At 32.5% G+C, this 20,920-nt stretch overlaps 2 protein-coding genes and 1 non-coding gene across 8 annotated transcripts; 1 reads left to right on the top strand and 2 right to left on the bottom strand.

Annotated features, from left to right (window-relative positions):
- The first annotated feature begins 641 nt into the window (after positions 1–641).
- On the top strand, positions 642–6,365 carry LOC123696752 (spondin-1-like). Of its 3 annotated transcripts, none has more exons than XM_045643117.1 (7): positions 642–985; positions 2,084–2,295; positions 3,097–3,201; positions 3,611–3,775; positions 4,589–4,833; positions 5,523–5,671; positions 6,102–6,365. In XM_045643117.1, exons 1-7 carry the CDS (start codon positions 811–813, stop codon positions 6,293–6,295), a joined length of 1,245 nt encoding a protein of 414 aa, XP_045499073.1. In that variant the 5' UTR covers positions 642–810; the 3' UTR covers positions 6,296–6,365. The 3 variants fall into 3 exon arrangements, with proteins under 3 accessions (XP_045499073.1, XP_045499072.1, XP_045499075.1); XM_045643116.1 differs by having other exon boundaries at positions 3,611–3,790; XM_045643119.1 differs by lacking the exon at positions 3,611–3,775.
- A 3,808-nt stretch (positions 6,366–10,173) lies between these two features.
- On the bottom strand, positions 10,174–10,245 carry Trnae-cuc. The gene has a single exon. It is a non-coding gene; the product is annotated as a tRNA-Glu (tRNA).
- Positions 10,246–11,213: 968 nt separating this feature from the next.
- Positions 11,214–19,747, bottom strand: LOC123696925. Of its 4 annotated transcripts, none has more exons than XM_045643317.1 (14): positions 19,684–19,747; positions 19,080–19,266; positions 18,675–18,820; positions 17,144–17,234; positions 16,583–16,795; positions 16,234–16,470; positions 15,910–16,095; positions 15,311–15,829; positions 15,136–15,231; positions 14,911–15,054; positions 14,649–14,766; positions 14,278–14,414; positions 14,132–14,183; positions 11,214–13,556 (listed from the first exon to the last, which is right to left on the bottom strand). In XM_045643317.1, the coding sequence occupies exons 2-14, from the start codon at positions 19,257–19,259 to the stop codon at positions 11,353–11,355; spliced, it is 4,323 nt and encodes a 1,440-aa protein (XP_045499273.1). In that variant the 5' UTR covers positions 19,260–19,266; positions 19,684–19,747; the 3' UTR covers positions 11,214–11,352. The 4 variants fall into 4 exon arrangements, with proteins under 4 accessions (XP_045499273.1, XP_045499275.1, XP_045499274.1 ...); XM_045643319.1 differs by having other exon boundaries at positions 18,681–18,820; XM_045643318.1 differs by lacking the exon at positions 19,684–19,747 and adding an exon at positions 19,596–19,620.
- Between the last annotated feature and the right edge of the window lie 1,173 nt (positions 19,748–20,920).

Below are 20,920 nucleotides of genomic sequence, written 5' to 3'. Positions count from 1 at the left end.
ATACAGTATCAAAATTAGTAACTTTCGGAATAAATAAAGAAAACAACAGGAAAAGTCGCAGACACCGTACTAATTTTGTAGTCTTTCTACGGAAGTGGTGATAACACCTGGTGCGGTTTTTAACTACTAAAATGTTGAATGCGTGATCGTAAAACCGAGGTGCTCTATATTCGATCCACAGACTACAAAAATAAGTATCAATCTAATAAATAAAAATGAGACATATCACCCTATAACAAAATCGATCAGTGAATTATATTTGTCCGTCAAGAGGACATGCCGAGACCAAATAAAATAATACTTATTTTTACCATTAGATCACAAACAAAACATTTCAATCAAGTGTGTACGATCGATCAATCGACTACCGGATTTCGAGTAGGGTTAAGCGGTCTCTAATATTTATTAGATAGATGTATTTTCTTAAGATGTCTGAAATACCTGGGCATAAGCATTTTTATTCTATTCATATTTTATTACAGCTGTAAATTATAACTTAAAAAAAGATTAGAGATTACAAATATTGAATAGCTCAGATTTTATTTATTTATGATGAATAACTAAATCGCATGTGAAAACTGTCTTACACAAATACGAATCGTCGCCCAATGGTTATTTCTGTCCCGACAGTAAAGGGGACTCAAAATAGAAAAGTCCACACTCTCTCTTCAGAGCCGATGCACGCACGCGGAAAACGAACAAAATTAAAACACCGCCAAAACATTTGAGTGTGTACGAAACCGTGAAATTAAAACGTTCTTTTTCTAAAATAAATAGCAGTGCTAATTTTTGTAAATACGTCCATTCACGATGATTGCCCGGCTGCAAGTGGCGGCCATCTTGTTTTTTATTGTAAACTATTGTGCCGGTTGTGATGTTGACATGGCAGTGTATAAAGTGACAGTGAAGTTTTTGTGGACCGAGGAAACATTCCCAAAAGATTATCCGTTGCATCGGCCGAAAGCGCAATGGTCTGCAGTTTTTGGTGCGTCCATTTTGTCTTGCGGCATGTGCATGTGCTTATAAATAGATTATTCAAAGTGGGACAATACGAAAACATAGCATTTATAAAACATCCGTTAGAAATGAGAGCATATTTTTCCGTCAAAACTTTTCTCTTGTAATTAGAACAATCAAAAACACAATAAGAGGTCGGAAACTGGAGAGGGATAAGTTTTCCTTTTATCTTTCAGCTAAGTGACATTTCGCGGCATTGAGACGATTCAATCAGATAAAGATATATTTATTTGTCCTCAACAACCTTTAGACAAAGGGAAAATTGTTATCGGTTTTCTTTTTACCTAATATTTATTTGTACGTTACGCCTCACATGTTTTACGAAGCACAAAAACACAATATTATCTGAGTTGTTTTCTTAAATTATTTGTCAGAAACGGAAAACTAAACTTATTCCAAATACATAAGTAAGTATTTAACTTATGTATTTGGAATAAGTTTTTTATTATCTAGTTTAGATTAATTTTTATAATAGGTATTATCATCACTACATAGTATAAAACAAAGTCGCTTTATCTGTGCCTTTGTCCCTTTGTATGCTTAAATCTTTAAAACTACGCAACGGATTTTGATGCGGTTTTTTTTAATAGATAGAGTGATTTAAGATGAAGGTTTTAGTTTATAATTTATTAGGTTTTAGACAAAGCGGTCGAAGCCGCGGGCGGTAAGCTAGTGTACCTATAAATTAAAAGATGTTTATAAAATTATTTCCTTCGTTTTTCGTGTTTTGGCTTTTGACGCAAAAATTAATTTATTGGCTATAGGTGCGCGACACAAAAATTTGCGTGGAATGTGAATAAAAATAAAATAAATATTTCCGTATTACTAATCGCGATGTTTAGTTTCTTTGTGTGTAAAACGAGACATTTTTAGACAATAGAAACGTTTTATAAGAGCATATTTGTGATCATAGTCTTTCTTATTAGTTATTTTTACTTCATCGGTCGGTGTTAGATAGCCCATTTATCGAGGAAGGTTATAGGATGTATATCATCACGCTACGACCAACAGAGTATTTCTATGAAATGAACCACAGCTCTTAGTTATTTATTATATTAAATTCCAGGTCAATCCCACAACACCTCCTACAAGTTGTACCACGTCGGTGAAGTAGCCAGACAGACGGTACGGAACTTTGCTCAATACGGGAAGCTAGATGCTCTGGTCCAGGAAGGAGATGATGATGCCAGCGTGTATGATCAGTTCTCTGCTTCAGCTGTGGGAGCGGGTACAGGGGAGACCAGTAACATGGTGTTTGTTGATGGAGTTCATAGTCAGGTAAGATGTTGATGAATATAGTGGTAAACCTGAAAAACATTGGAAGTTATGACGGTATATGTAGGTACCGTCAATTTATGATTTTTTAAGCGTTTAGTTCATAAATGTATTAATATCATATTTTCAGATATTATGCCTTCAATCTATATATTATATCCTAATTACTTGGCATATAATTTTGTATTTAATATCTAGTGAATTAATTATTCAAAGTGTAGCTAATGGTATTAATGAACTTGTATCAATTACCATACAATCAGCTCTATATCTATTTAGATTTGATTTGTCTATATAACTTACTAGATGACCAGTGAACTTCGCCTCACCTACATAATATAATTGTGAAAAATATTTTTCAACACTTATTAATCACTAACTGTGCTCCGCGTGGCTCGACCGCTTCTGTAAATCTGAGCGTGATGATATATAGCCTATACCTTCCTCGATAAATGGGCTATCCAACACCGAAATAATTTTTCAAATCGGACCTTGAGATTAGCGCGTTCAAACAAATAAACTCTTAAGCTATATGATATTAGTATTGATTATTTATGTTTTTTAAATTGAGGTAAACCAATCCAATCATTCTCAAGTTCTAGCGAAACAAACATACAGTAATGACTTAATACATCTTAACATAAATCATCGAAATATACGTGAGACTACCTGAAGAAAAACAAAATATTATCATCATTTAAAAATTTTATTTATTTAAAATAATCGTTCTAGCTGTTGCGGGGTAATTCAGTGACAAACATACGCACGAAATAAATAGTAAGCTATAGGTATTTCTGCGCACAGGTATCGCTGATATGCCGCCTGATACCATCCCCGGATTGGTTCGTCGGCGTCGACAGCCTTGATCTCTGCGTGGATAACTCTTGGGTTGATCAGATAACTCTCGACGTAAGTGCTATTTTCTACAATATACGATTGTAAATTCTTGGAAGATTTGCAGAAGATTTTGTTTACAATTGTAGTTCATCTTATCACCAAACTTATTTAAAATTCCGTAGTGTCTTCTTAAACGTACTGCTTATTTCTACGATTTTAATATGAATTTACTCATTTCTGACTTAGCACTTTTTTGTCTCTTGTTAACTCAGAACCTAACCTATAGAAATGTAAAGTTCACCTTTATATGAAAGCTATAAGGTCTACTCAAATACTGAACCAAAAAAACAAGGTAGGTATTTCGCGCGAATTCATATCCATATCACGCTTTTCACAAAAGATTTAAACAGGATTTATAGCAGCAATACTTTATCGAGTATTTATTATATTTTCTATATCATCTGTGATACACTTTCTTCAGCTCCGACCGTTAGATGCGGGAGCAGCAAGCGGGCTAACATTCACGGCGCCCCGCTGGGAAACCTCCCCCCCGGAGCCCGTGGCGAAGCACGGCCCTCGCCAGCCCAACCATCCAGCCGCTGGTTTCTATTATCCCGGCTTGAAGGAACTGCCTACGATAGCTAAAGTGGAGTTTAATAAGGTAATTTTGACTAGAATAGCTGATGTGGTGTTTTTGCAATAACCAAAATATTATGGCGGGTCGCAATAAATAACAATATTATACTTAAAATTGTATGTAAAAAATATAAATTAAATTTCACCTTTAATATGAATGGGTTGGTCTATATTTTTTTTTTGTTCAAGAGTGATAATCGAAATATAATCGTAGTTTGTTTTTCAGGAATGCTTAAGCTATTCTAAGAAATATATTCAAAGATATATATATATATATGAGAAAGATAATGTTTCCAATAGCTAATACATAATTCGATAACACTCGAGAATGCGGGCTGATTAATAGGATTATATGGAGTGGTTCTCGTTCATTATATTAAAGATATATGAAAGTAAATGTATAAGTAAATTATTGATTAATTATCCATTGTTGTTATATGACGGTATTATATACATAAGATACATATGACACGCGTGAACATATTATTTTAGTTGTTGCACTAAACAATAATAACTCGTTAAAGTAGTCATCAAATTGACTAACGTTTTAATTAAATATTGTTGTTAGTTTGGCTAAACAAATTAAGTATAAGAAAAAAAAAGACAATTCTTAAAGTATTCCTTTAAAATATTTGTGGAAATAACTTATTACCTACATAATATTAATTACCATACCGAAATCTCGTTATGAAATTCATCATACTCAACTAGATGAAAACTTTACATAAAGAAACGAAGAATTTCATTCATTCCAATTACCACATCTCTTTGCTTACTTTCCGCATTAAAAATTATACGATTAAAAACGCCGTAAAATTTCCAGGTAAAGGAATATTCCACAAAAGAACTGAACGACTTAGCACGAAAAGAACTCTTAGTGAGCCTCAAGTTAAAAGACAAAAAGAAGGGTTTGCCGCGACGAAAAGTTAATCTCCTTGAAGAGTTCAGGGAATTTACAACTAAAAGTTACATGGAACAATTGAAGGATTTGGAAGAGGTCCCCGTTGGCACCCCGAGGTCGAACGTTCCCGACAATAATGTGGTCGTGGTTACAAGATCGCCTGTTACGTGAGTGTTTTCCCTTTTTCCTTTATAACAGCTTTTATTTTCCAAGAATAAGTGGAATCACATTAGACAACGCCTCAATGTCGAAAGATTGTATTTATGTTATACTTATTCCTAGTTCACAAGAATATACTTAGTTAATCGATTTATAGATATTATATAGATGGTAAATAAATATTATTTATTAAAGTGTATTTTATCATAGTCAGTTAAAGTATAACGTATAAAAAATGTTTTATCATTAAATGGCCCTTAAATTTACTTTTAGCTACATTTAGACTTAACATCTTGTTTATTCTTCATTGTTTTCCAAGATAAATTATATTTAGTAGGCGACAAAAAGGCGATTTATTTTGAGCAGATACGTATCTAGAACAAAAAAACAACAAGGCAATTCATACAAGTTTCTTAAAAATACTTTTTGTGTAGGTACAAAGATGTAGATATTTTTTTTACTATCTTATATTGACAGGGTGGTAATAGGTTAGATTAAACAAGAATAAAATCTAAAAAAGTAGTATGTGTATTGTCAGGAATATTTGACCGGTGAACATTTTTTCAGAATCGGTTCGATAGTTATAGAGATATTATGTTCTGACAAACAAATACGCAAACTTTGCATACTTGCATTCTTAGAACGAATATTATGCTCATTATTTTTGTATAGTTTGATTTTAATGTATTTCTTGCAGAACGACAACGGAAAAAGAGTTTGACAGTGAGCTTAAAAATATGGATGACGTCGTACTTGCCGTAGCACATGGGAAGAAATTAGGTCTTGGCAAACATCTGCCTAGGCATTTCAGATCTCGCTTGCATCACGCTGTTAATAAAATACAACGTGAGTATTTTTAATAGCAAACTAAATAGAGTCCTATTTTTATGTAACAAATCCTCAATGATTTGTCAAAATGCTTTTGAATATATATTTTTCATTAATTAAATCATAAAAATACCTAGGTAGGTATAACACGTTTGCCTTTCATCTTATACAACTTATTTACGAAGTGAGTAACTATAACACAACACATTACTTAGTTACATTATACAAACTCGATTTCATCACTTCGATAAGTGACAACACCTTTTTAATACCTATTAATAGAAAACAAGACCCAAAGTTCATAGCACTTAAATTAACTATGTATTTATTAATTTCAAGTAAATACTTTACATTATAATATGCATTTCTCCTATAATTTTATATTAAACTCGTATAATCTCAAATTTCAATCTAATAAGGAAATAGTGAACGAATGAACATGTTTCAGCTGACGACTGCCTAGTTTCGGAATGGAGCGAATGGTCGCCATGTTCCGTGACCTGCGGCTTTGGGGACAAGTTCCGTACAAGAAGTATCCTCAGGCAGGCTCGAGGGAAAGGCAGGGACTGTCCATCTCTAAAGGACAGAACGCACTGCGGGAACATCAATTCTTGTGCCCATATCGATTATTTTGAATGGTGATTTAGTGCTTTAGTTTGTGTAGTGTTTAAGTTTTGATATTGTATTGAGATATTAAAATGTTTACAAGGTCTGATTTGTTTCATTTAACAATTCGTGGAATATCATTTAGGTATTGTTCTTGTATTATGGCAACTGAAGTAATGTAGAGTATTACAAATCCACAATTAGAAATTATCCTGTCTCCTATAATTGTAAAAATTACTGTAATATGACTTAATCGGAATAACATGTAACATATGCACAATAAACCCGAGTGTTGCCATATACATTTATAAGCCCCAGACGTCGTAAAAAGGAGCTTTATAGCGGTCAGTGTGAAAGACTATGAAATTGCTATATTGGCGAGATTGGGGCCGTCTAAAGTTTTAAATTAAATGGTAAATGACAGAGTGTTGCTTACATTGTAAGGGTTTTATGAAGGTACGACGAGTCATAAATTCGCTAAAAAAAGAAACGCCATGTCACTGCGTCACTCAAGATACTATCGTGAAGTAACGCGATCAACTCTTCACTCTTAAACCGTGCAGATTATCAGGATTGTATATGTCCTAAATATTATTATTTTTCTAAATAAATGGAGAACACGGTGAAGTAAATTTCAACTAGACTTTCTGAGCCGGTTATAATTTATAAGAAGTATTTACCCATATCATGTTCTGACCGTTTCTCATTTTCGTTGGATATCAAGTAACTTGCGCTGTGTTCGTAATAAAATTGTGCGATAGCGGCGTATTTTTCGATTACTCGGAGGGGGATAGTAAAATGTTAACAACATCCAACCGATGCGATGGCAGGACACCTCCTAATTTGTATTCGGTGCGTGATCTTCACAAAATCAAGGAGTATGTGATTCGATTCCTAGCCTCCTTTCATCTATATGGAGTTGTTTTTACCAGTGCTCTGCGGAGATCGCCCAAGAGTAAACATTATGTGTTACTATTGGCACTGTATGCTTTAAATTATTTAAGCATTTCGATCGCCTCTTTACATATCTTGATTCTTAAAGATACATAAGATATGAGTTACCTACATAGGTAGATAAAATATAAAGTCCTAAAATCTAGAACAACGTATGTACATTCTAACTATAATGTGTATAATTAGCGCAGTAGCTTTTTTTTTCAATATATAAAGATGGCTTCAAATAATCTTACATAGGTACTTTTCAACTTACAATTTACACAACAAAAAATTTTCTATAGAAACAAATAAAATTCAAGTATGCTTGACTATAAAAGTTCTGAAGCGTTTATATCCGTGAACCCTTCACAACAGTAGTAGGCTTTTTCTATTAACCACCCTTTATAGATACCTTGTTCACTCAATCGGAAACATCAATTGAGTGTCTCTCCACGAGTTACATACTAAATAGGTAAAGTCTCATGTTTCACGCAAACCTGTCGAAACAGACATCCTTTATACCGAAAGAGAACCATATAACTTGCGTAAAAAATTACTTTCCTTGATGACTTCATATACGGTTACCCAAGTACCTACCATAAAGAATCGCGTTATGATGTTACACTATTTCAGTATTGAAATGATTTTGCAGAAAAGTTTCGTGCAAACACGAATAAGGGAAAGGTTTCCAAAGGCACGTAGGGGTTATTGCGGTTTCTTGTTCGGGATGTGACTACGAATGGTTTGCTATCATTGTTTTCCAGGAATATTGACTACGATATTCCACCTAAATCTCAGCAAGTTGGAGAATATTGTTTTGCTAACAGCACGTATGCTTCGTAGATTCTGCAACTTTGTAGCAAGGTATGAAAATTCACAATTTCTATATTATTAGATGCTTTGAAACCTTTCAAAAATAACTGTAGGTAGTTACGCCAAAGTACATTATATAAATTTAAAATTTATATTTTATTTTTATGCAGTATTAAATTTATCTTGATCACTTCTCCAACACATAAAACAACCGAAAAACCTTAGAACATTGCAGTGGAAGTTTTCAATTTTCCAACACATTACATTAGACGAGTTTCCGCGCGTCTCAGCGTGATTGATTCTCGCCGACGCGCCACTGATTGATTGTTCTAAATCGAGAAAAATCTCCTCAAATGCGCTTATTTCAATATTATGCTAGGTTTTAAATATTTACCGTTGACAGTATAGTTAACTTTTTGCTAGGTAGGAATTAAATTAATAAAACGAGCAAGTTTGATTCATTTAACTGCTATCATAATCAGTAACTGCAGTAGAAGTAACATCTCGGATAAAACAAATAAGATATATACGCTATTATAAAACTTATCTAAAAATCTTTTTTCTTTATTATATCAAAATATCATATAAAACAACATGACAAGCCACTTCTCTAATACAAGGAAATAATAAACATAAACAACAATAATTAATGTCATCCATTACATAAACCATAGCCCTCACTCGGTTTACCTTCCTCGAGTGTTCCAATGTGGTTCCAACTTTATTGTTCTAGTGTCATTCCTTTTATGTGCGGAATCTTGGCGAAATCAGAGAACGCAAGAGTGTCGTTCGTGTTACAAACTTTATTTCTTCTTGTGACTTATGAATTATATAAAAGTGCAATCGATTTATTATTAAGTAAATCATATATTTATCTAAAAATTTATCCTATTAATAATTCGAATCATAATAAAAATCGCGATGGTACTCAAAAAAATTTATTGCTCCTTAAAATAGTGCAGACATAATTTTAGAGCCAAAGATGCATAATTTACTTTTATCGCTATGACTGTATTTAATCACTCTTGTAATTAAGAGATTCTTACGACACTTTTCAAGCTGCATAACTGCGTCTACATATAAAGAGACTTTAATGGCATTGCTAGTAATATTATTATGAGTGGAAACAAATACATAAAGGGGTAATAAAAAGCTCTGCTTCTGAGACAGTCGATTATTAAAGCAAAAATCTGAAATACTTAAACGTTTTCCATCATTCTGTTATATGCTGCATTCCTCTTATATAGTTTAAAATGCATATTTAAATTCCAAATTGCACTAAATTTATCAGTCAGTGTCTTTGAATACTATCAAAGCCCCGCCATCCCACGGGAGTGCTTTAGCTAAATGTTGGTGTAATATTTTATTCACGAGCGCTTCTAGGTTACAAATGTGTATAACTCTAGCTTAAACCACTAATTCGCTTGATGTATGAAACTTTCCTCTAATCGTCGTATAATTCGACAGTCACAAGATGGAGCTTTTATCTTTGATTTAACAACAATCTATGTTACATATTTTGGTTGTAGGTACTCGTTGTGATTTTTTGGTAAATATCATTTTTAGGCAACAATTATTGCTATTTACATAATTGATACATAAATTTCTGAATAATAATATCCTACCAGGCAGTTGTTGTGTTAGTTGGTATATTTTGATAGAATCTAGGAATCTAGACTCTTGTTCTAGGTGAAAAAGTTTTAGCCACATCTCGAAGAAGACGTTTGTTTTCTTCTTTCATTGAAAGTAAAATTAATTTTGCACACTGAAAACAATTTATACTGAAACAAATAATAAGCACATTGCATGTTTTATTGATCTGATTTCCCAATTTCTTTACTTTTACAAAGTACTAGCTGTAAACATTAAAAATACCAGTACACACCGTATTTCAAAATTTGTTTCGTGTAAAAGATAAGAAAAAGTTTGTCTCATCTACAGCATCGCAAAATAGATCAAGTTGGCCATTAATCAATCAGACACCAGCGTTGGGAGGGTTGAAACTCGTTGAAAAAATGCGACCAAAGTACCTAAATCACTTTGTTAGCTTTTTTGCTGCTATTTATTCCGAAGCCAATTTGAAGACGTGCAAAACAAAATTTGCCATCGCTTGTTCATAAACAACTTATTTAGCATAAAATATATGAAAAAAATTAAAAAAGATATTCCGGTACCGGGAATCGAACCCGAGCCTCCTGGGTGAGAGCCAGGTATCCTAGCCACTAGACCATACCGGATTATGTTAGGCAAATGAAATTGAAGAAACTTATTGCTCCTTTTTTACAAAATATTTTAAGCTTGAAAAAAAAATTGTTTTGAGTACTTTATCGTACTTTTTATGTGTTCGTAACAACTAATGTTGCTATTACATAATACTAGGTATTATTAGTTGTATAAAAATAAATTCTCAAAATAACAACTATTAGCAGACGTGATTAATTTAAATTGAACACAAGGCATGTATTTTCTTAACCTCGTTCCAAGACTGTTAACACGTTAGAAGTATCTGATAATTTAAATTTCAGTTCTTTACATTATGAATTCATGTAGCATAATGCACACGTGTCGCAAAGCTTGCCAGCTGCAACTACAACTTGGACCATTTTCCAAGATATTACAACTAGAAGACTAGGAAATTACAGCGGTTTAACGCTTTATTTTACGGTATGAAATTGTGTGCCAGTAACACTTCCATTAGCAGATGTTCAATTAAAATAAATAATGAAATAAAAAAAACCCTAAATAATGCATTATATAATTAAAAGTAGAAAATATTCGTAATCTTCAAATGATATCAAATTCAATGAAAATATCAAACGCCTAAGGCAAAGAGCCTAAGGATAGCCACTATTCCTTTAAATATTTTGATACCACCTAAATAGTATATACTGTCTTATTATTAGTTGATATATTACAAGTGTCTCTTTCAATTCAGACTGCGAATATAATACTTAAAAAAGTAACTTACAAGTATTTGAAACTTTCTTGTAACTTTTTAAGTAAATCACGTAATCCAATAGGAAAAATGTTTATGACTCAAATTTTCATGTAAACAAGGTACACAAATTGTTTTGCACAATGGAAATCACGATACATTCCAGTAAAAATGCTAACATAAATTTTGCTTTACAACGATCTGATAATGCTAACGTCGTTCGCAGAACTTTTGCCATTCAACCTTTGGAAAAATATTGAAACCAACAAGAACACTCGTACTTAATTTATTGCAACATTTTTCATAAACTACAATGTATACGCTAAACATAATATTTTTGTCGACAATTATAATTTTTTACAATTTTTAAGGTATGTAAATTGTACAATGTACATTACATACACAAAATTTACATAAAATCTTTTAGAAAAGGTGGCAATTGATGCGGCAGAAATTCTATAGAATCCCAATCGTAAATTTCTTTTTGGCGTTGAGATTTAACTTGTTTCTCTACAGGTTTTATTCGGAAGCTTGTACTGATACCATCACTTTGTTGTTTGTTTGGTGTTGTTTCACGGATTGAATGGTTGCATAAACTTGAAATTTCTAACAATTCGTTTGATAAATTATTGTATCTGTTTGCATGTTCATGGCAAAATCTATCAGTATATTGATGAACAGCTTCATCCACGGGACATCGCCGATCATCAAATTCACGTTCCTTATTACAAGGTTTTATAACAATATGTCTAGGTTTGTTATTATCATGTAATTTTCCTAATGACACTTTCAAATCCTTATTATTTCTTTCTTTATTGTTAAATGAATCTTTCACATCATTATCGTTTATAAACCAGGTTTTAGATTTGTACTGAATATTTTTGCAAACGCATTTATTAATGTCACACGAGCTGTATTCTTTTGCATTACACGTAGTTGCAATTGCCTTAACTATTGGATTTTGTATTTCATCAATAAATTGTTCCCATTTTAATTCATTATGAGAAGTAAAATCAGTGGATGCATCTATGGATTTTTTAGTTGAGGTGTCTGTTAAATTTATGTATATATTTCCAGATGGAGAAATAGTCAGTGATCCATATTCAACTTCATTATTTAATTCACCATTCAACACTATTACAATTTCGCCATTTTCATCTTTTTTTATAGGCACGACGCCTTTTGAAGAATCAGATAGATAGCTTTTCAAATTTTTCGCAAAATTTTTCCTTGATTCCTTGTCCATTACTATAGTAAATAATCCAGATGAGGTTTGTTGAAGTTTAAGAGGCGATTCTATGCCCAGCTGTTTTAAAGAGTCAATTTTAAATCTATTGTAAATATTTGAGTCACTACAACTCTTTTCTTTTATTAATATACTTTGTAGTTTTTGCTTGTTTAATTCCGTACGGTTTTTTAATCTACAATTAAATATATTTTCTAAGATGTTTGCCGACACAATAGATCCCTTTTTACGATATTTAGGATCTAGTTCACAGCAAGTTATAAGTTTAAGATTCCCAGATTCAGATTTAATTAAATATGCATCTTTGTGGTCACCTTTTTCACTCCTATCAAAGCTTATAATGTATTGTTGAGGATTTGCCTTACAAAATCGAACACATGAATCTTTTTCTTCACCATTATATTGTTTAATAGTATTTTTATACTGATTTTCAAATTCTTTATTCATGACTATATCATAATTTCCAGATTGAGTTCTTCTTAAAATAACAGGCTCCTTAATATCTACCAAAAGACCTTTCAATACCGCTTTACATAATTGTGCGTCACATTGATCCCCATCTGTATGTGCCAATGTATCTTTTTTATTGTCCATTAAATTATTGATACATTTATCCAAAAATAGATTTGGCATAGTTCTACGTAATTGTTTTGGATCTTGTTCTTGTTGCATTAACTTTGATGAAGGTATTGTTTTTTCATCATTTGACTTTTTCAAAGACGATTTGTTACGATCCTTTTTTATAACTTCCATTAGTAAACTGCCAGATAGAGTTCTTTTCACTTTCAACTTCTTTGAACAAGTATCTGCCTCTGTACAACTAAAATCTAAATAATACAAGCCTGATCTATCTTGTTTCAAAGTAGCAAAAAAGTTAGGGTTTTCTTTTGTTTTCTCTTCTATAAACTTAATTAAGTTTCCATCCAATCCCATAATAATATTACCCGATGTTGATCTAGATATTTTCGGTACATCATCGTGTATTTGTTCATCACATTCACTACATGTCACTTTTACGCTATTACCACTAGAGTCTTTTGAAATTGATTCTCTTGAATCAGTGCCATATTGTCTACTAAGTGTTCGTAAATAATTATTGAATGATTGAGAACTTTCCTCTTTTTCAAATATAATTTCTAAATTACTGGACATTCTTTGGTCATCTTTTGTGACTAATCTGCTCTCATATCTTCTTGTTTCAGTTGCTACATTACTTTTACTTTTTTCTTCTTTATATTTAGTTTCAGTTTTTATTTCATGTCTCATGTTGTTACGGCAACATTTTTTTTCTCCGTATTTATCATATCGATTTGTAGATGTATCTTTATCAAACTTTGTCATGCAATCTGCGTTCAGTTGTTTTGTATCTGTAAAATTATAAACTATTTTATATGGATGTATATCATTAAAATTTGCATAAAAATACTTCAAATATTAATATGGGAGTACAAAACAACTGAAAACAGAAAAAAACTATGAAAGAATAATTGTTATAGCTATAACTTGCTTTTATCCATTTCTAATAAACTCATCTAACCATTTCATTAGATGAATAAATTGATTTTAAATAGTCAATAGTAAATTAAGTCCATTCTGATTTGAATGGGTTCAAAATTAATGGGTTGAAATTAAAACCACCAGTAGTTTCTTTATTATTTAATAATATTCGAACAATCAGAACGTGTTAAATATTCAACTTGATTATCAAGAAACACCTCCAAACAATGACCATTACTTGAAATTGAACGAATCATTGCTTATCATTGTGTAACTTACTTTTTCAATAGGAGTCACTTCAGTATATCTTCCCATTACCTCTTCAATTATTCTTTCACGTGGACCGCCTCTAACATCTAAAATTATTCAAATACCAGGTGATATTATAAGCATATATTTGTACTCCCATATCAATGTTTATTTTTAATACAATTTAAATTCTCACCTTTATGGCAATCGCAGGGTCTTTTTGATAAGCTACCGCATTGACAATTTGCCTGAAACAAATATGTTATGTTAAAACATATCGATAATCCTAAAACAGTAACAACGATGAAAAAAATAAGTTGGTAGTAAATGAGATAAATTTACTTGTTTGTCGCAATCTTGCATGCTTGGTATTAATGGAATTACTGATCTATAGGCTCGTGATTCAGAAACCGTAGATAGAGCCTCAGGCCCCAACACGCATTGCGCAGCTCTCATATTCTTGAATTGGCATGATGGCGCTAAGAAAATAAATTTAGGACGTCATGTTATTGGTACATAATAAAATGAAATTCGTAATCATTATTAAAATTATAGTTTATTATCAGATAAAACTTTTACAAAGCTTTTATTTTATTGTTAACTATAATTAAGATTGACGAGAAATGGTTCACTAAAACATCTGCTCTATATTAAAATTCCTACCTATCAACATAATCACATTTATTAGTATAACTTTGCAGTTTCCTACAAACCTTGACATGGACTAGGTTTCCAAGCAGCAACTTCAGTCGCCACGCGGTCTGGAGCGTGCATGGCGCAATCTGGACCACACGGTGTCGAATCTTTATGTGGACACATGACCACTTCACCCTACAACGGAAAATACACTTTATATAAAGGAGAGCATAATATAAATAAAGGCATACACACAGAAGTCCATATTAGAGCTCAATCAAAAATAATTTAGCGCTATTTCCCCAAAAAAGCACTATAATAATTAAAACCAAAGCTTACCGAGTCAGGCTTCATATCATCAGGATCTTGTGGACACGGTGTTGGATCATTAGGTGGTGGCGGAGCTTTGCTCGTGCAAATACAATTTTTCGGACCACGAGGACAGTTACATTCACTTGTTGAACCCCAGCGATGGCACGGTTCCTATACATACATTTCGATAATCATCATGAAGTATTTTTTTAAATAATTTAAATTTTAAGACAGAATTAAAATATAACTAACTTTTCTAGAAAGTGTCCCTTTATCCACCTTAGGAGCTTTAGTAGCTTTTATTTGTTTTAAACACAACATCAATTGTTTGTACGTATCAGGATCCAGCTATTTGCAGAGGTAAGCCATATTAATAAATATGATCAAAATAGTTTAAACTATATTTACATGCGAAAGATATATTTACCTCACACCTGGTTTTAACAGCACCACCTACGATTGTCAAATTTAAATTTTTCTTAACCGTGCACAAAATGAAATCTTGTAAAATTTTTCTTGTTTCCGCGTTTAATTTCCCATTACGGCTATTCTTGAGGCAATTCAAAACCGCATCTGCTACAGCTTTTCCAGGACCGGTTTTAGTTTGCCTTTCAAGCACAGTGTACATATTATCAAATACATTATCTAAAAACTTCTGTTTGACCACCGTACACACACAATCCATGGTTTGATCTGGACTACAATGGTCACCTTCAAGCAGGCAATGTCGTTCTTCAGCACACCTTGGACAATCTGTACACAGCTTGCGAAAATCAACTGTGTCCGTGCATTCGTGACATCGAATACATCTCACTTTAAAATTAGCTATTTCATTGTCAATTGACTTAATTTCATCCTCAATAGCTTGCTGTTTATTTTTGCATTTATCTCTGCATTGATCACACGTTTGTTTAAGCATTTCAATTTCCAATAGAAGAGCTTCTTTCTAGAATATTTGTATGTATTACTTAATGATGATTTACTGAAATATATAAAACAATTATTTGAATAATAAAAAAAACTCACCTCTGCTTTCATATCTTCGTTCTCGAGTTTCTTTTGTAATAAAACTTTGCATAATTTTTGTAAATCCTCACGTGCTTCTTTTATATAAGTATTACCTTCTTTTTCCTTGTCACTTTTTCTTTTCCGTTCGTCGTTAAGTTGCTTTTCAATTCTGGATACCTCATTAGCAATATATGCTATTTTGGCCTGTATAATTAATGCATAAACGTATAACGTTTTTAAATACTTAATAATAATGTGTCGGTACACTTAATACGTGTCGGTACTTAATAATAATGTGTCGGTAATTTATTTATAATAGTAATAATTCTAAAAAAAACTTACATCGGACGCATTTCTCTTGCTACTGAATGACTTTTTCGTTACTTCAATATCTGACTTGTTATTTTCTATTCGTTTCTTAAAATCACTGATTTCTAAATCAATACATTTTAAATCGCCATTTTTTTCTGTTATTTTTTCTTTAATCTCCTGATGACATTTTGTAATATTATCCATTTGAAATTCCAGATCTTTTTTATTCTTGCGCCATTTTTCAGTACTCTCTTCAACTTCTTTCAACTTTAATCAAATAAAATATATTGTTAATTATTAGTTTTACTTGATCCAGACTTCGTTCACGTATTAAATTTGAAATTTGTAGAAGACCAGGTAGATCATGTAATTACATTACCTGCTTTAGAAGCGTCTTTTGCCGCTCAAGAGATTCAGCTACTTTTTTCTTATAGGATTGTTCCATGCAAGACCACATACAATCAGCCTGTTTCAACATCTGTATGCCTTCTTTTTCACGTTGCTCCAAATGTGTTATTTGATCTTGTAATTCCTTCTGAGTTGCCAATAAGTCATTAACTTTACCTTGACACTTCTTTTCAAATGAAGCAGCCTTTAAAATAACATCAATAATTACATATTTTTACATTGGGAGTTATTTTTGTTGGGTTTAATTTTTAACATTACCAGCATACCAATAACCATTTAGGGTTAAGCTACTATATGTTTTCTGTGACATTACTTTATTTTATTGTTTTATAAGAAGATACAATTCAAGAGCATTTGATTACGATTTGTTGACGAATGCGATAATAATTGAATTTTTTTCTGCGCGGTGTTACGCAGGTGTGAGACAATAATCAAAAAACATTACACGCGTAAAAATGCATGTACGTAGGTACCTACTTAAAATTAAAAATTACGTTTATACCTAGGTAAAAAAATAATGAAAAATACATACTTCTTTTAAATTGCACAACACCTTACTGAGGGGCAAGCTGTCACTTGTGGTGCTCGGAGAATTGGATCTTTGGCAAGATCTCGTGTCGGCACTGTTACAAGTAATATGTGTGTAAGTTTACTCCTAATATTCTAGCATATTTTCTATTAACTGACTCTGCTTAAATTCAATGTTGAAGCAATGGAGGCTTTATTAGGGGAGAGCGGGGATGAAAGTCACATTTTTAACTTTTTTTATGTAACTTCCAAAATACGTTGTTTAGGAATGATATTTGTATACCAAACGATAGTGTAATTATTCTGTTACAAAATAAATAAACGTATTTTTGTATTATATAATCAGTTGTAGAAATATTTTGTATTTTCACCCTAAAAAAAGAAAAATGTGACTTATAACCCCGGGTCAGGGATGGTTGTCACAATGCCTAGGGTAGGTAGTCACATACTAAATAACAGGCAATTTATAAATAGAAAGTCACTTTTTGGTCTTATAATTTTACGGAACAGTTTTTAATTAAGAACTCTTAACCAAATGAAACCGTAGACAGTCTTTATTTCAGTCTGAATATTAAGAATCACAATTTTAGCAAATAATAATAAACGTGAGTCAATATAGAGTCATCAAGGATATATGGACTTCCAGCAGGTTTGTTAGGGTGATTTTCCGGTGTTGATTGAAAATTAACGGCTGAAACAAACAACCTCAAAACGAAAATAAAGTCAGCTCGCATACAGGGAGCTTGTTGACATGTGACAACCAGCCCCCGAAAATTTGTGACAACGAGCCCCATAACACATTTTAGAAAAAAAACATTGAAAATAAATTCCGGTCAATGAATATCTAAAAAACTGTACTACGATATTATAAAACACATTTCATCATCATCAAATAAACTGAAAGATTATTACTGTGAAATAAGAACGTATAATTACGAGGTTCGACACAGCAGCACAAAAATTTACTTTTGCTGTGCGAAAACAATAAACTCGTGTGAGACCCTCACGGCAGATCGGAGCGATCTGACGCGAAGTGGGGACAGCGTTGTCACTGTATCGCTCTTGCCACGCTGTTCAACAGACTTATTCGATAGTTCAGTTTTGTGTTAAGACCGCTGTGACAGCCAACCCGTGAGACAACCAAACCCGGTCTCCCCTATGCGTCAACCCCGATTTAATAATTTATAGAGAAAAAATATATCTACCAGTCGAATTGATAACCTCCACCTTTTTTCTTGAAGTCGGTTAAAAATAGGAGATGATGTTATTACGCAAACTCAAAGACAGAAATAATAATACAAAATATCCTTTAGAATGTAAAAACGAATAAAACACTCAAAAGAGAATTCCAACTTAAGATTTAGAGTACCAAAACTTGAGTTGAAATAAGTTTTCGATGGATTGCTCATTTAAGTATCTACCAAGCAAGGGGTTGAAATTCAGACCACTCGCTACGATCTAACGAGCTATAATTCTAATCTCTAGACGTGACAGAGACCGAATCCAAATGTATCCGAATGAAACCTGTTATGAACCTGAACCTTTTCTGTTTATTGGGATCCTTATTTGCATCACCGCCACGGTTGCAACAACCGGCCATGTAACATGTCACGCGCTTTGGATGAAAGAACCCAGTGCTTTTACTGCTACTGCTAAGACCCATGCGTTGTTCGACTTCGTGCTGGAATTAAACTATGAATAACTATCAATGAAATCAGAGAAAATCGTCGTTGCAACTAATATTTGAACGAATAACGAATAATTAAGAAAACTCAAAGAAAGGAATTATACCTACAACGCAACGTCACTATTACCTATTACAAAATACAATATTAGGCATTGGAGATACTACAAGATCAAATTAAACGAAGTTACGAAACCCATCGAATATACCTAGTATATATATTTCAAAAATTCCTATTTTAATGAAACATCCTTACAGTCAAATCGCAATCAGGATTCTCCTTGAGAATATTCCAAAAATCGCACATCAATTTTACACCCGGATCCTTTGATGAGCAATCCATATTGGAATTTTCAACCTTGTCAGAAGTAAGTTCCCTTATTAACTCGTCTAGAGCTTTGTATCTGCGAGCGAGGCAATCTGGGATTTCAGGCATTTTGTGTCTGAAAGTGATTAATTAATTTTATTTAGGTACCTACTCTATATCACGCTATTTTCAAAACGGAACGAAATGGTTATTTAGATCAAACATAATATTATTGTATGTAAGTTTAGAATATTATTCAAACTTATATCTAGTTTTTTAATTATAATGCAGTTATCTATTTTTATAGATTAAAAGTTATATCGTGGTGACTAATGAACTAAACAGCTCTCTTTCACTTCTCCCACCCATGGAATATAATTATTATATCTACAAAAACACATCAAAATCGGTCAAGCCGTTTCGGAAGAGATTGCCTAATTATTCTTACAAGACATAACATTTTACCTTATAATAAAATATTAGTAAATATTGCTGTTATCGTATTAATTTGTATTATAGTGATTCAACTAGTTACAATAGTTTAAAATTTTACCATTACTATAATGAAAAAATTATAAAATTGGTTTATTTGTACTTGAAATTTTTTGGCAACTTTAAATTGTTTGCTTTTGTGACAGAAGTTTTAGTTTACAAAAATATCTTCAGAGTTTGTACATAAGTCTATGCTCCTGGAAAATATTTTCTTAGGCCGCCTTTACACCTGTAAGTTACTTTCGTAAAAATTATGTAACTGACTTACGGTTGCATTTACACTTAAAATAAACTTACAGTAAATAATGCTTACGTAATTTTTGTGAGTTTAAACTTACATAAATTATTACACGCCCGTTTACATTAAATCAGTAGGGCAAGTCGTAAGAAAGGGCATTAAAATACCGCCAATTTGACACATAAACTTTGTTAGTACCGCTGCCGCTCTTCTTTTTCTTTAATTTTGTCACTTCTTGGCTAAATTGTCCTTTCAAATTATGCAACTTTCTAATGATTTCATCTGGAGTGATATTAAACATTTCGCCTAGTTCAACATGTAGTGAATTTGTTTTTACGCGGTTTTTGTATTCTTTATTTTTGTAGTCCCACAGTATGGGACGTGCTTCAAAAGCGGTAATTAAAGCTTCTACCTCGTTTGGTGACCAGATTTTATTTTGTTTTTGTTTAGAGGACATTGTTTTGGTGAGTTCTCAACTTATCAAAATAATTCAATAAGCTGCGAGTCGCTTCCGTAAGCAAACTCGAACACGTTTAGACTTGTAATTTTTAAATTTACGAAAGTTGTAAAAAATTACAGTAAGTTACTTACAACGAGTGTTTACACTTGAAAATTTATCGTAAGTAGCTTACGTAAGTGACTTACGTAAGTAAAACTTACAGGTGTAAAGGCGGCCTTACATCAAAGCTTAGATTATGGATTGGTCTCCGCGCGCGCGGCGCGCGCTACGACTAGATACCGCTCCACCTAAAAACAATAGCTCCGTGAGTGCGGCAACTCAGTTCTGTAGTGTGTGTAAGGCGATTTGTAAGGACGCTAGTGTGTGTGAAGAATTGTACTGCCAGCTACATAAATTTTACCCCATAAATGGGAAATGGGCTATCTTGGAAAGAAATTTGAAAAATATTTTTATTTCATTTTGGCCTTGCCGGGAATCGAACCCATGAACATGTGACTCAAATCCACTTGCAATGCCACTATACTATCACAAAGGTTTTTTAAAAGTAAAAAAGCGGTAATAAAAAAATAACATATATATATGAGTCAGTTAAACAAGGTT

This window comes from Colias croceus, chromosome 13 (assembly GCF_905220415.1).
Source record: "Colias croceus chromosome 13, ilColCroc2.1".
Taxonomy (NCBI): domain Eukaryota; kingdom Metazoa; phylum Arthropoda; class Insecta; order Lepidoptera; family Pieridae; genus Colias; species Colias croceus.
Note: the sequence above shows the minus strand (reverse complement) of the source record. Positions and strands in the feature narration are given on the sequence as shown.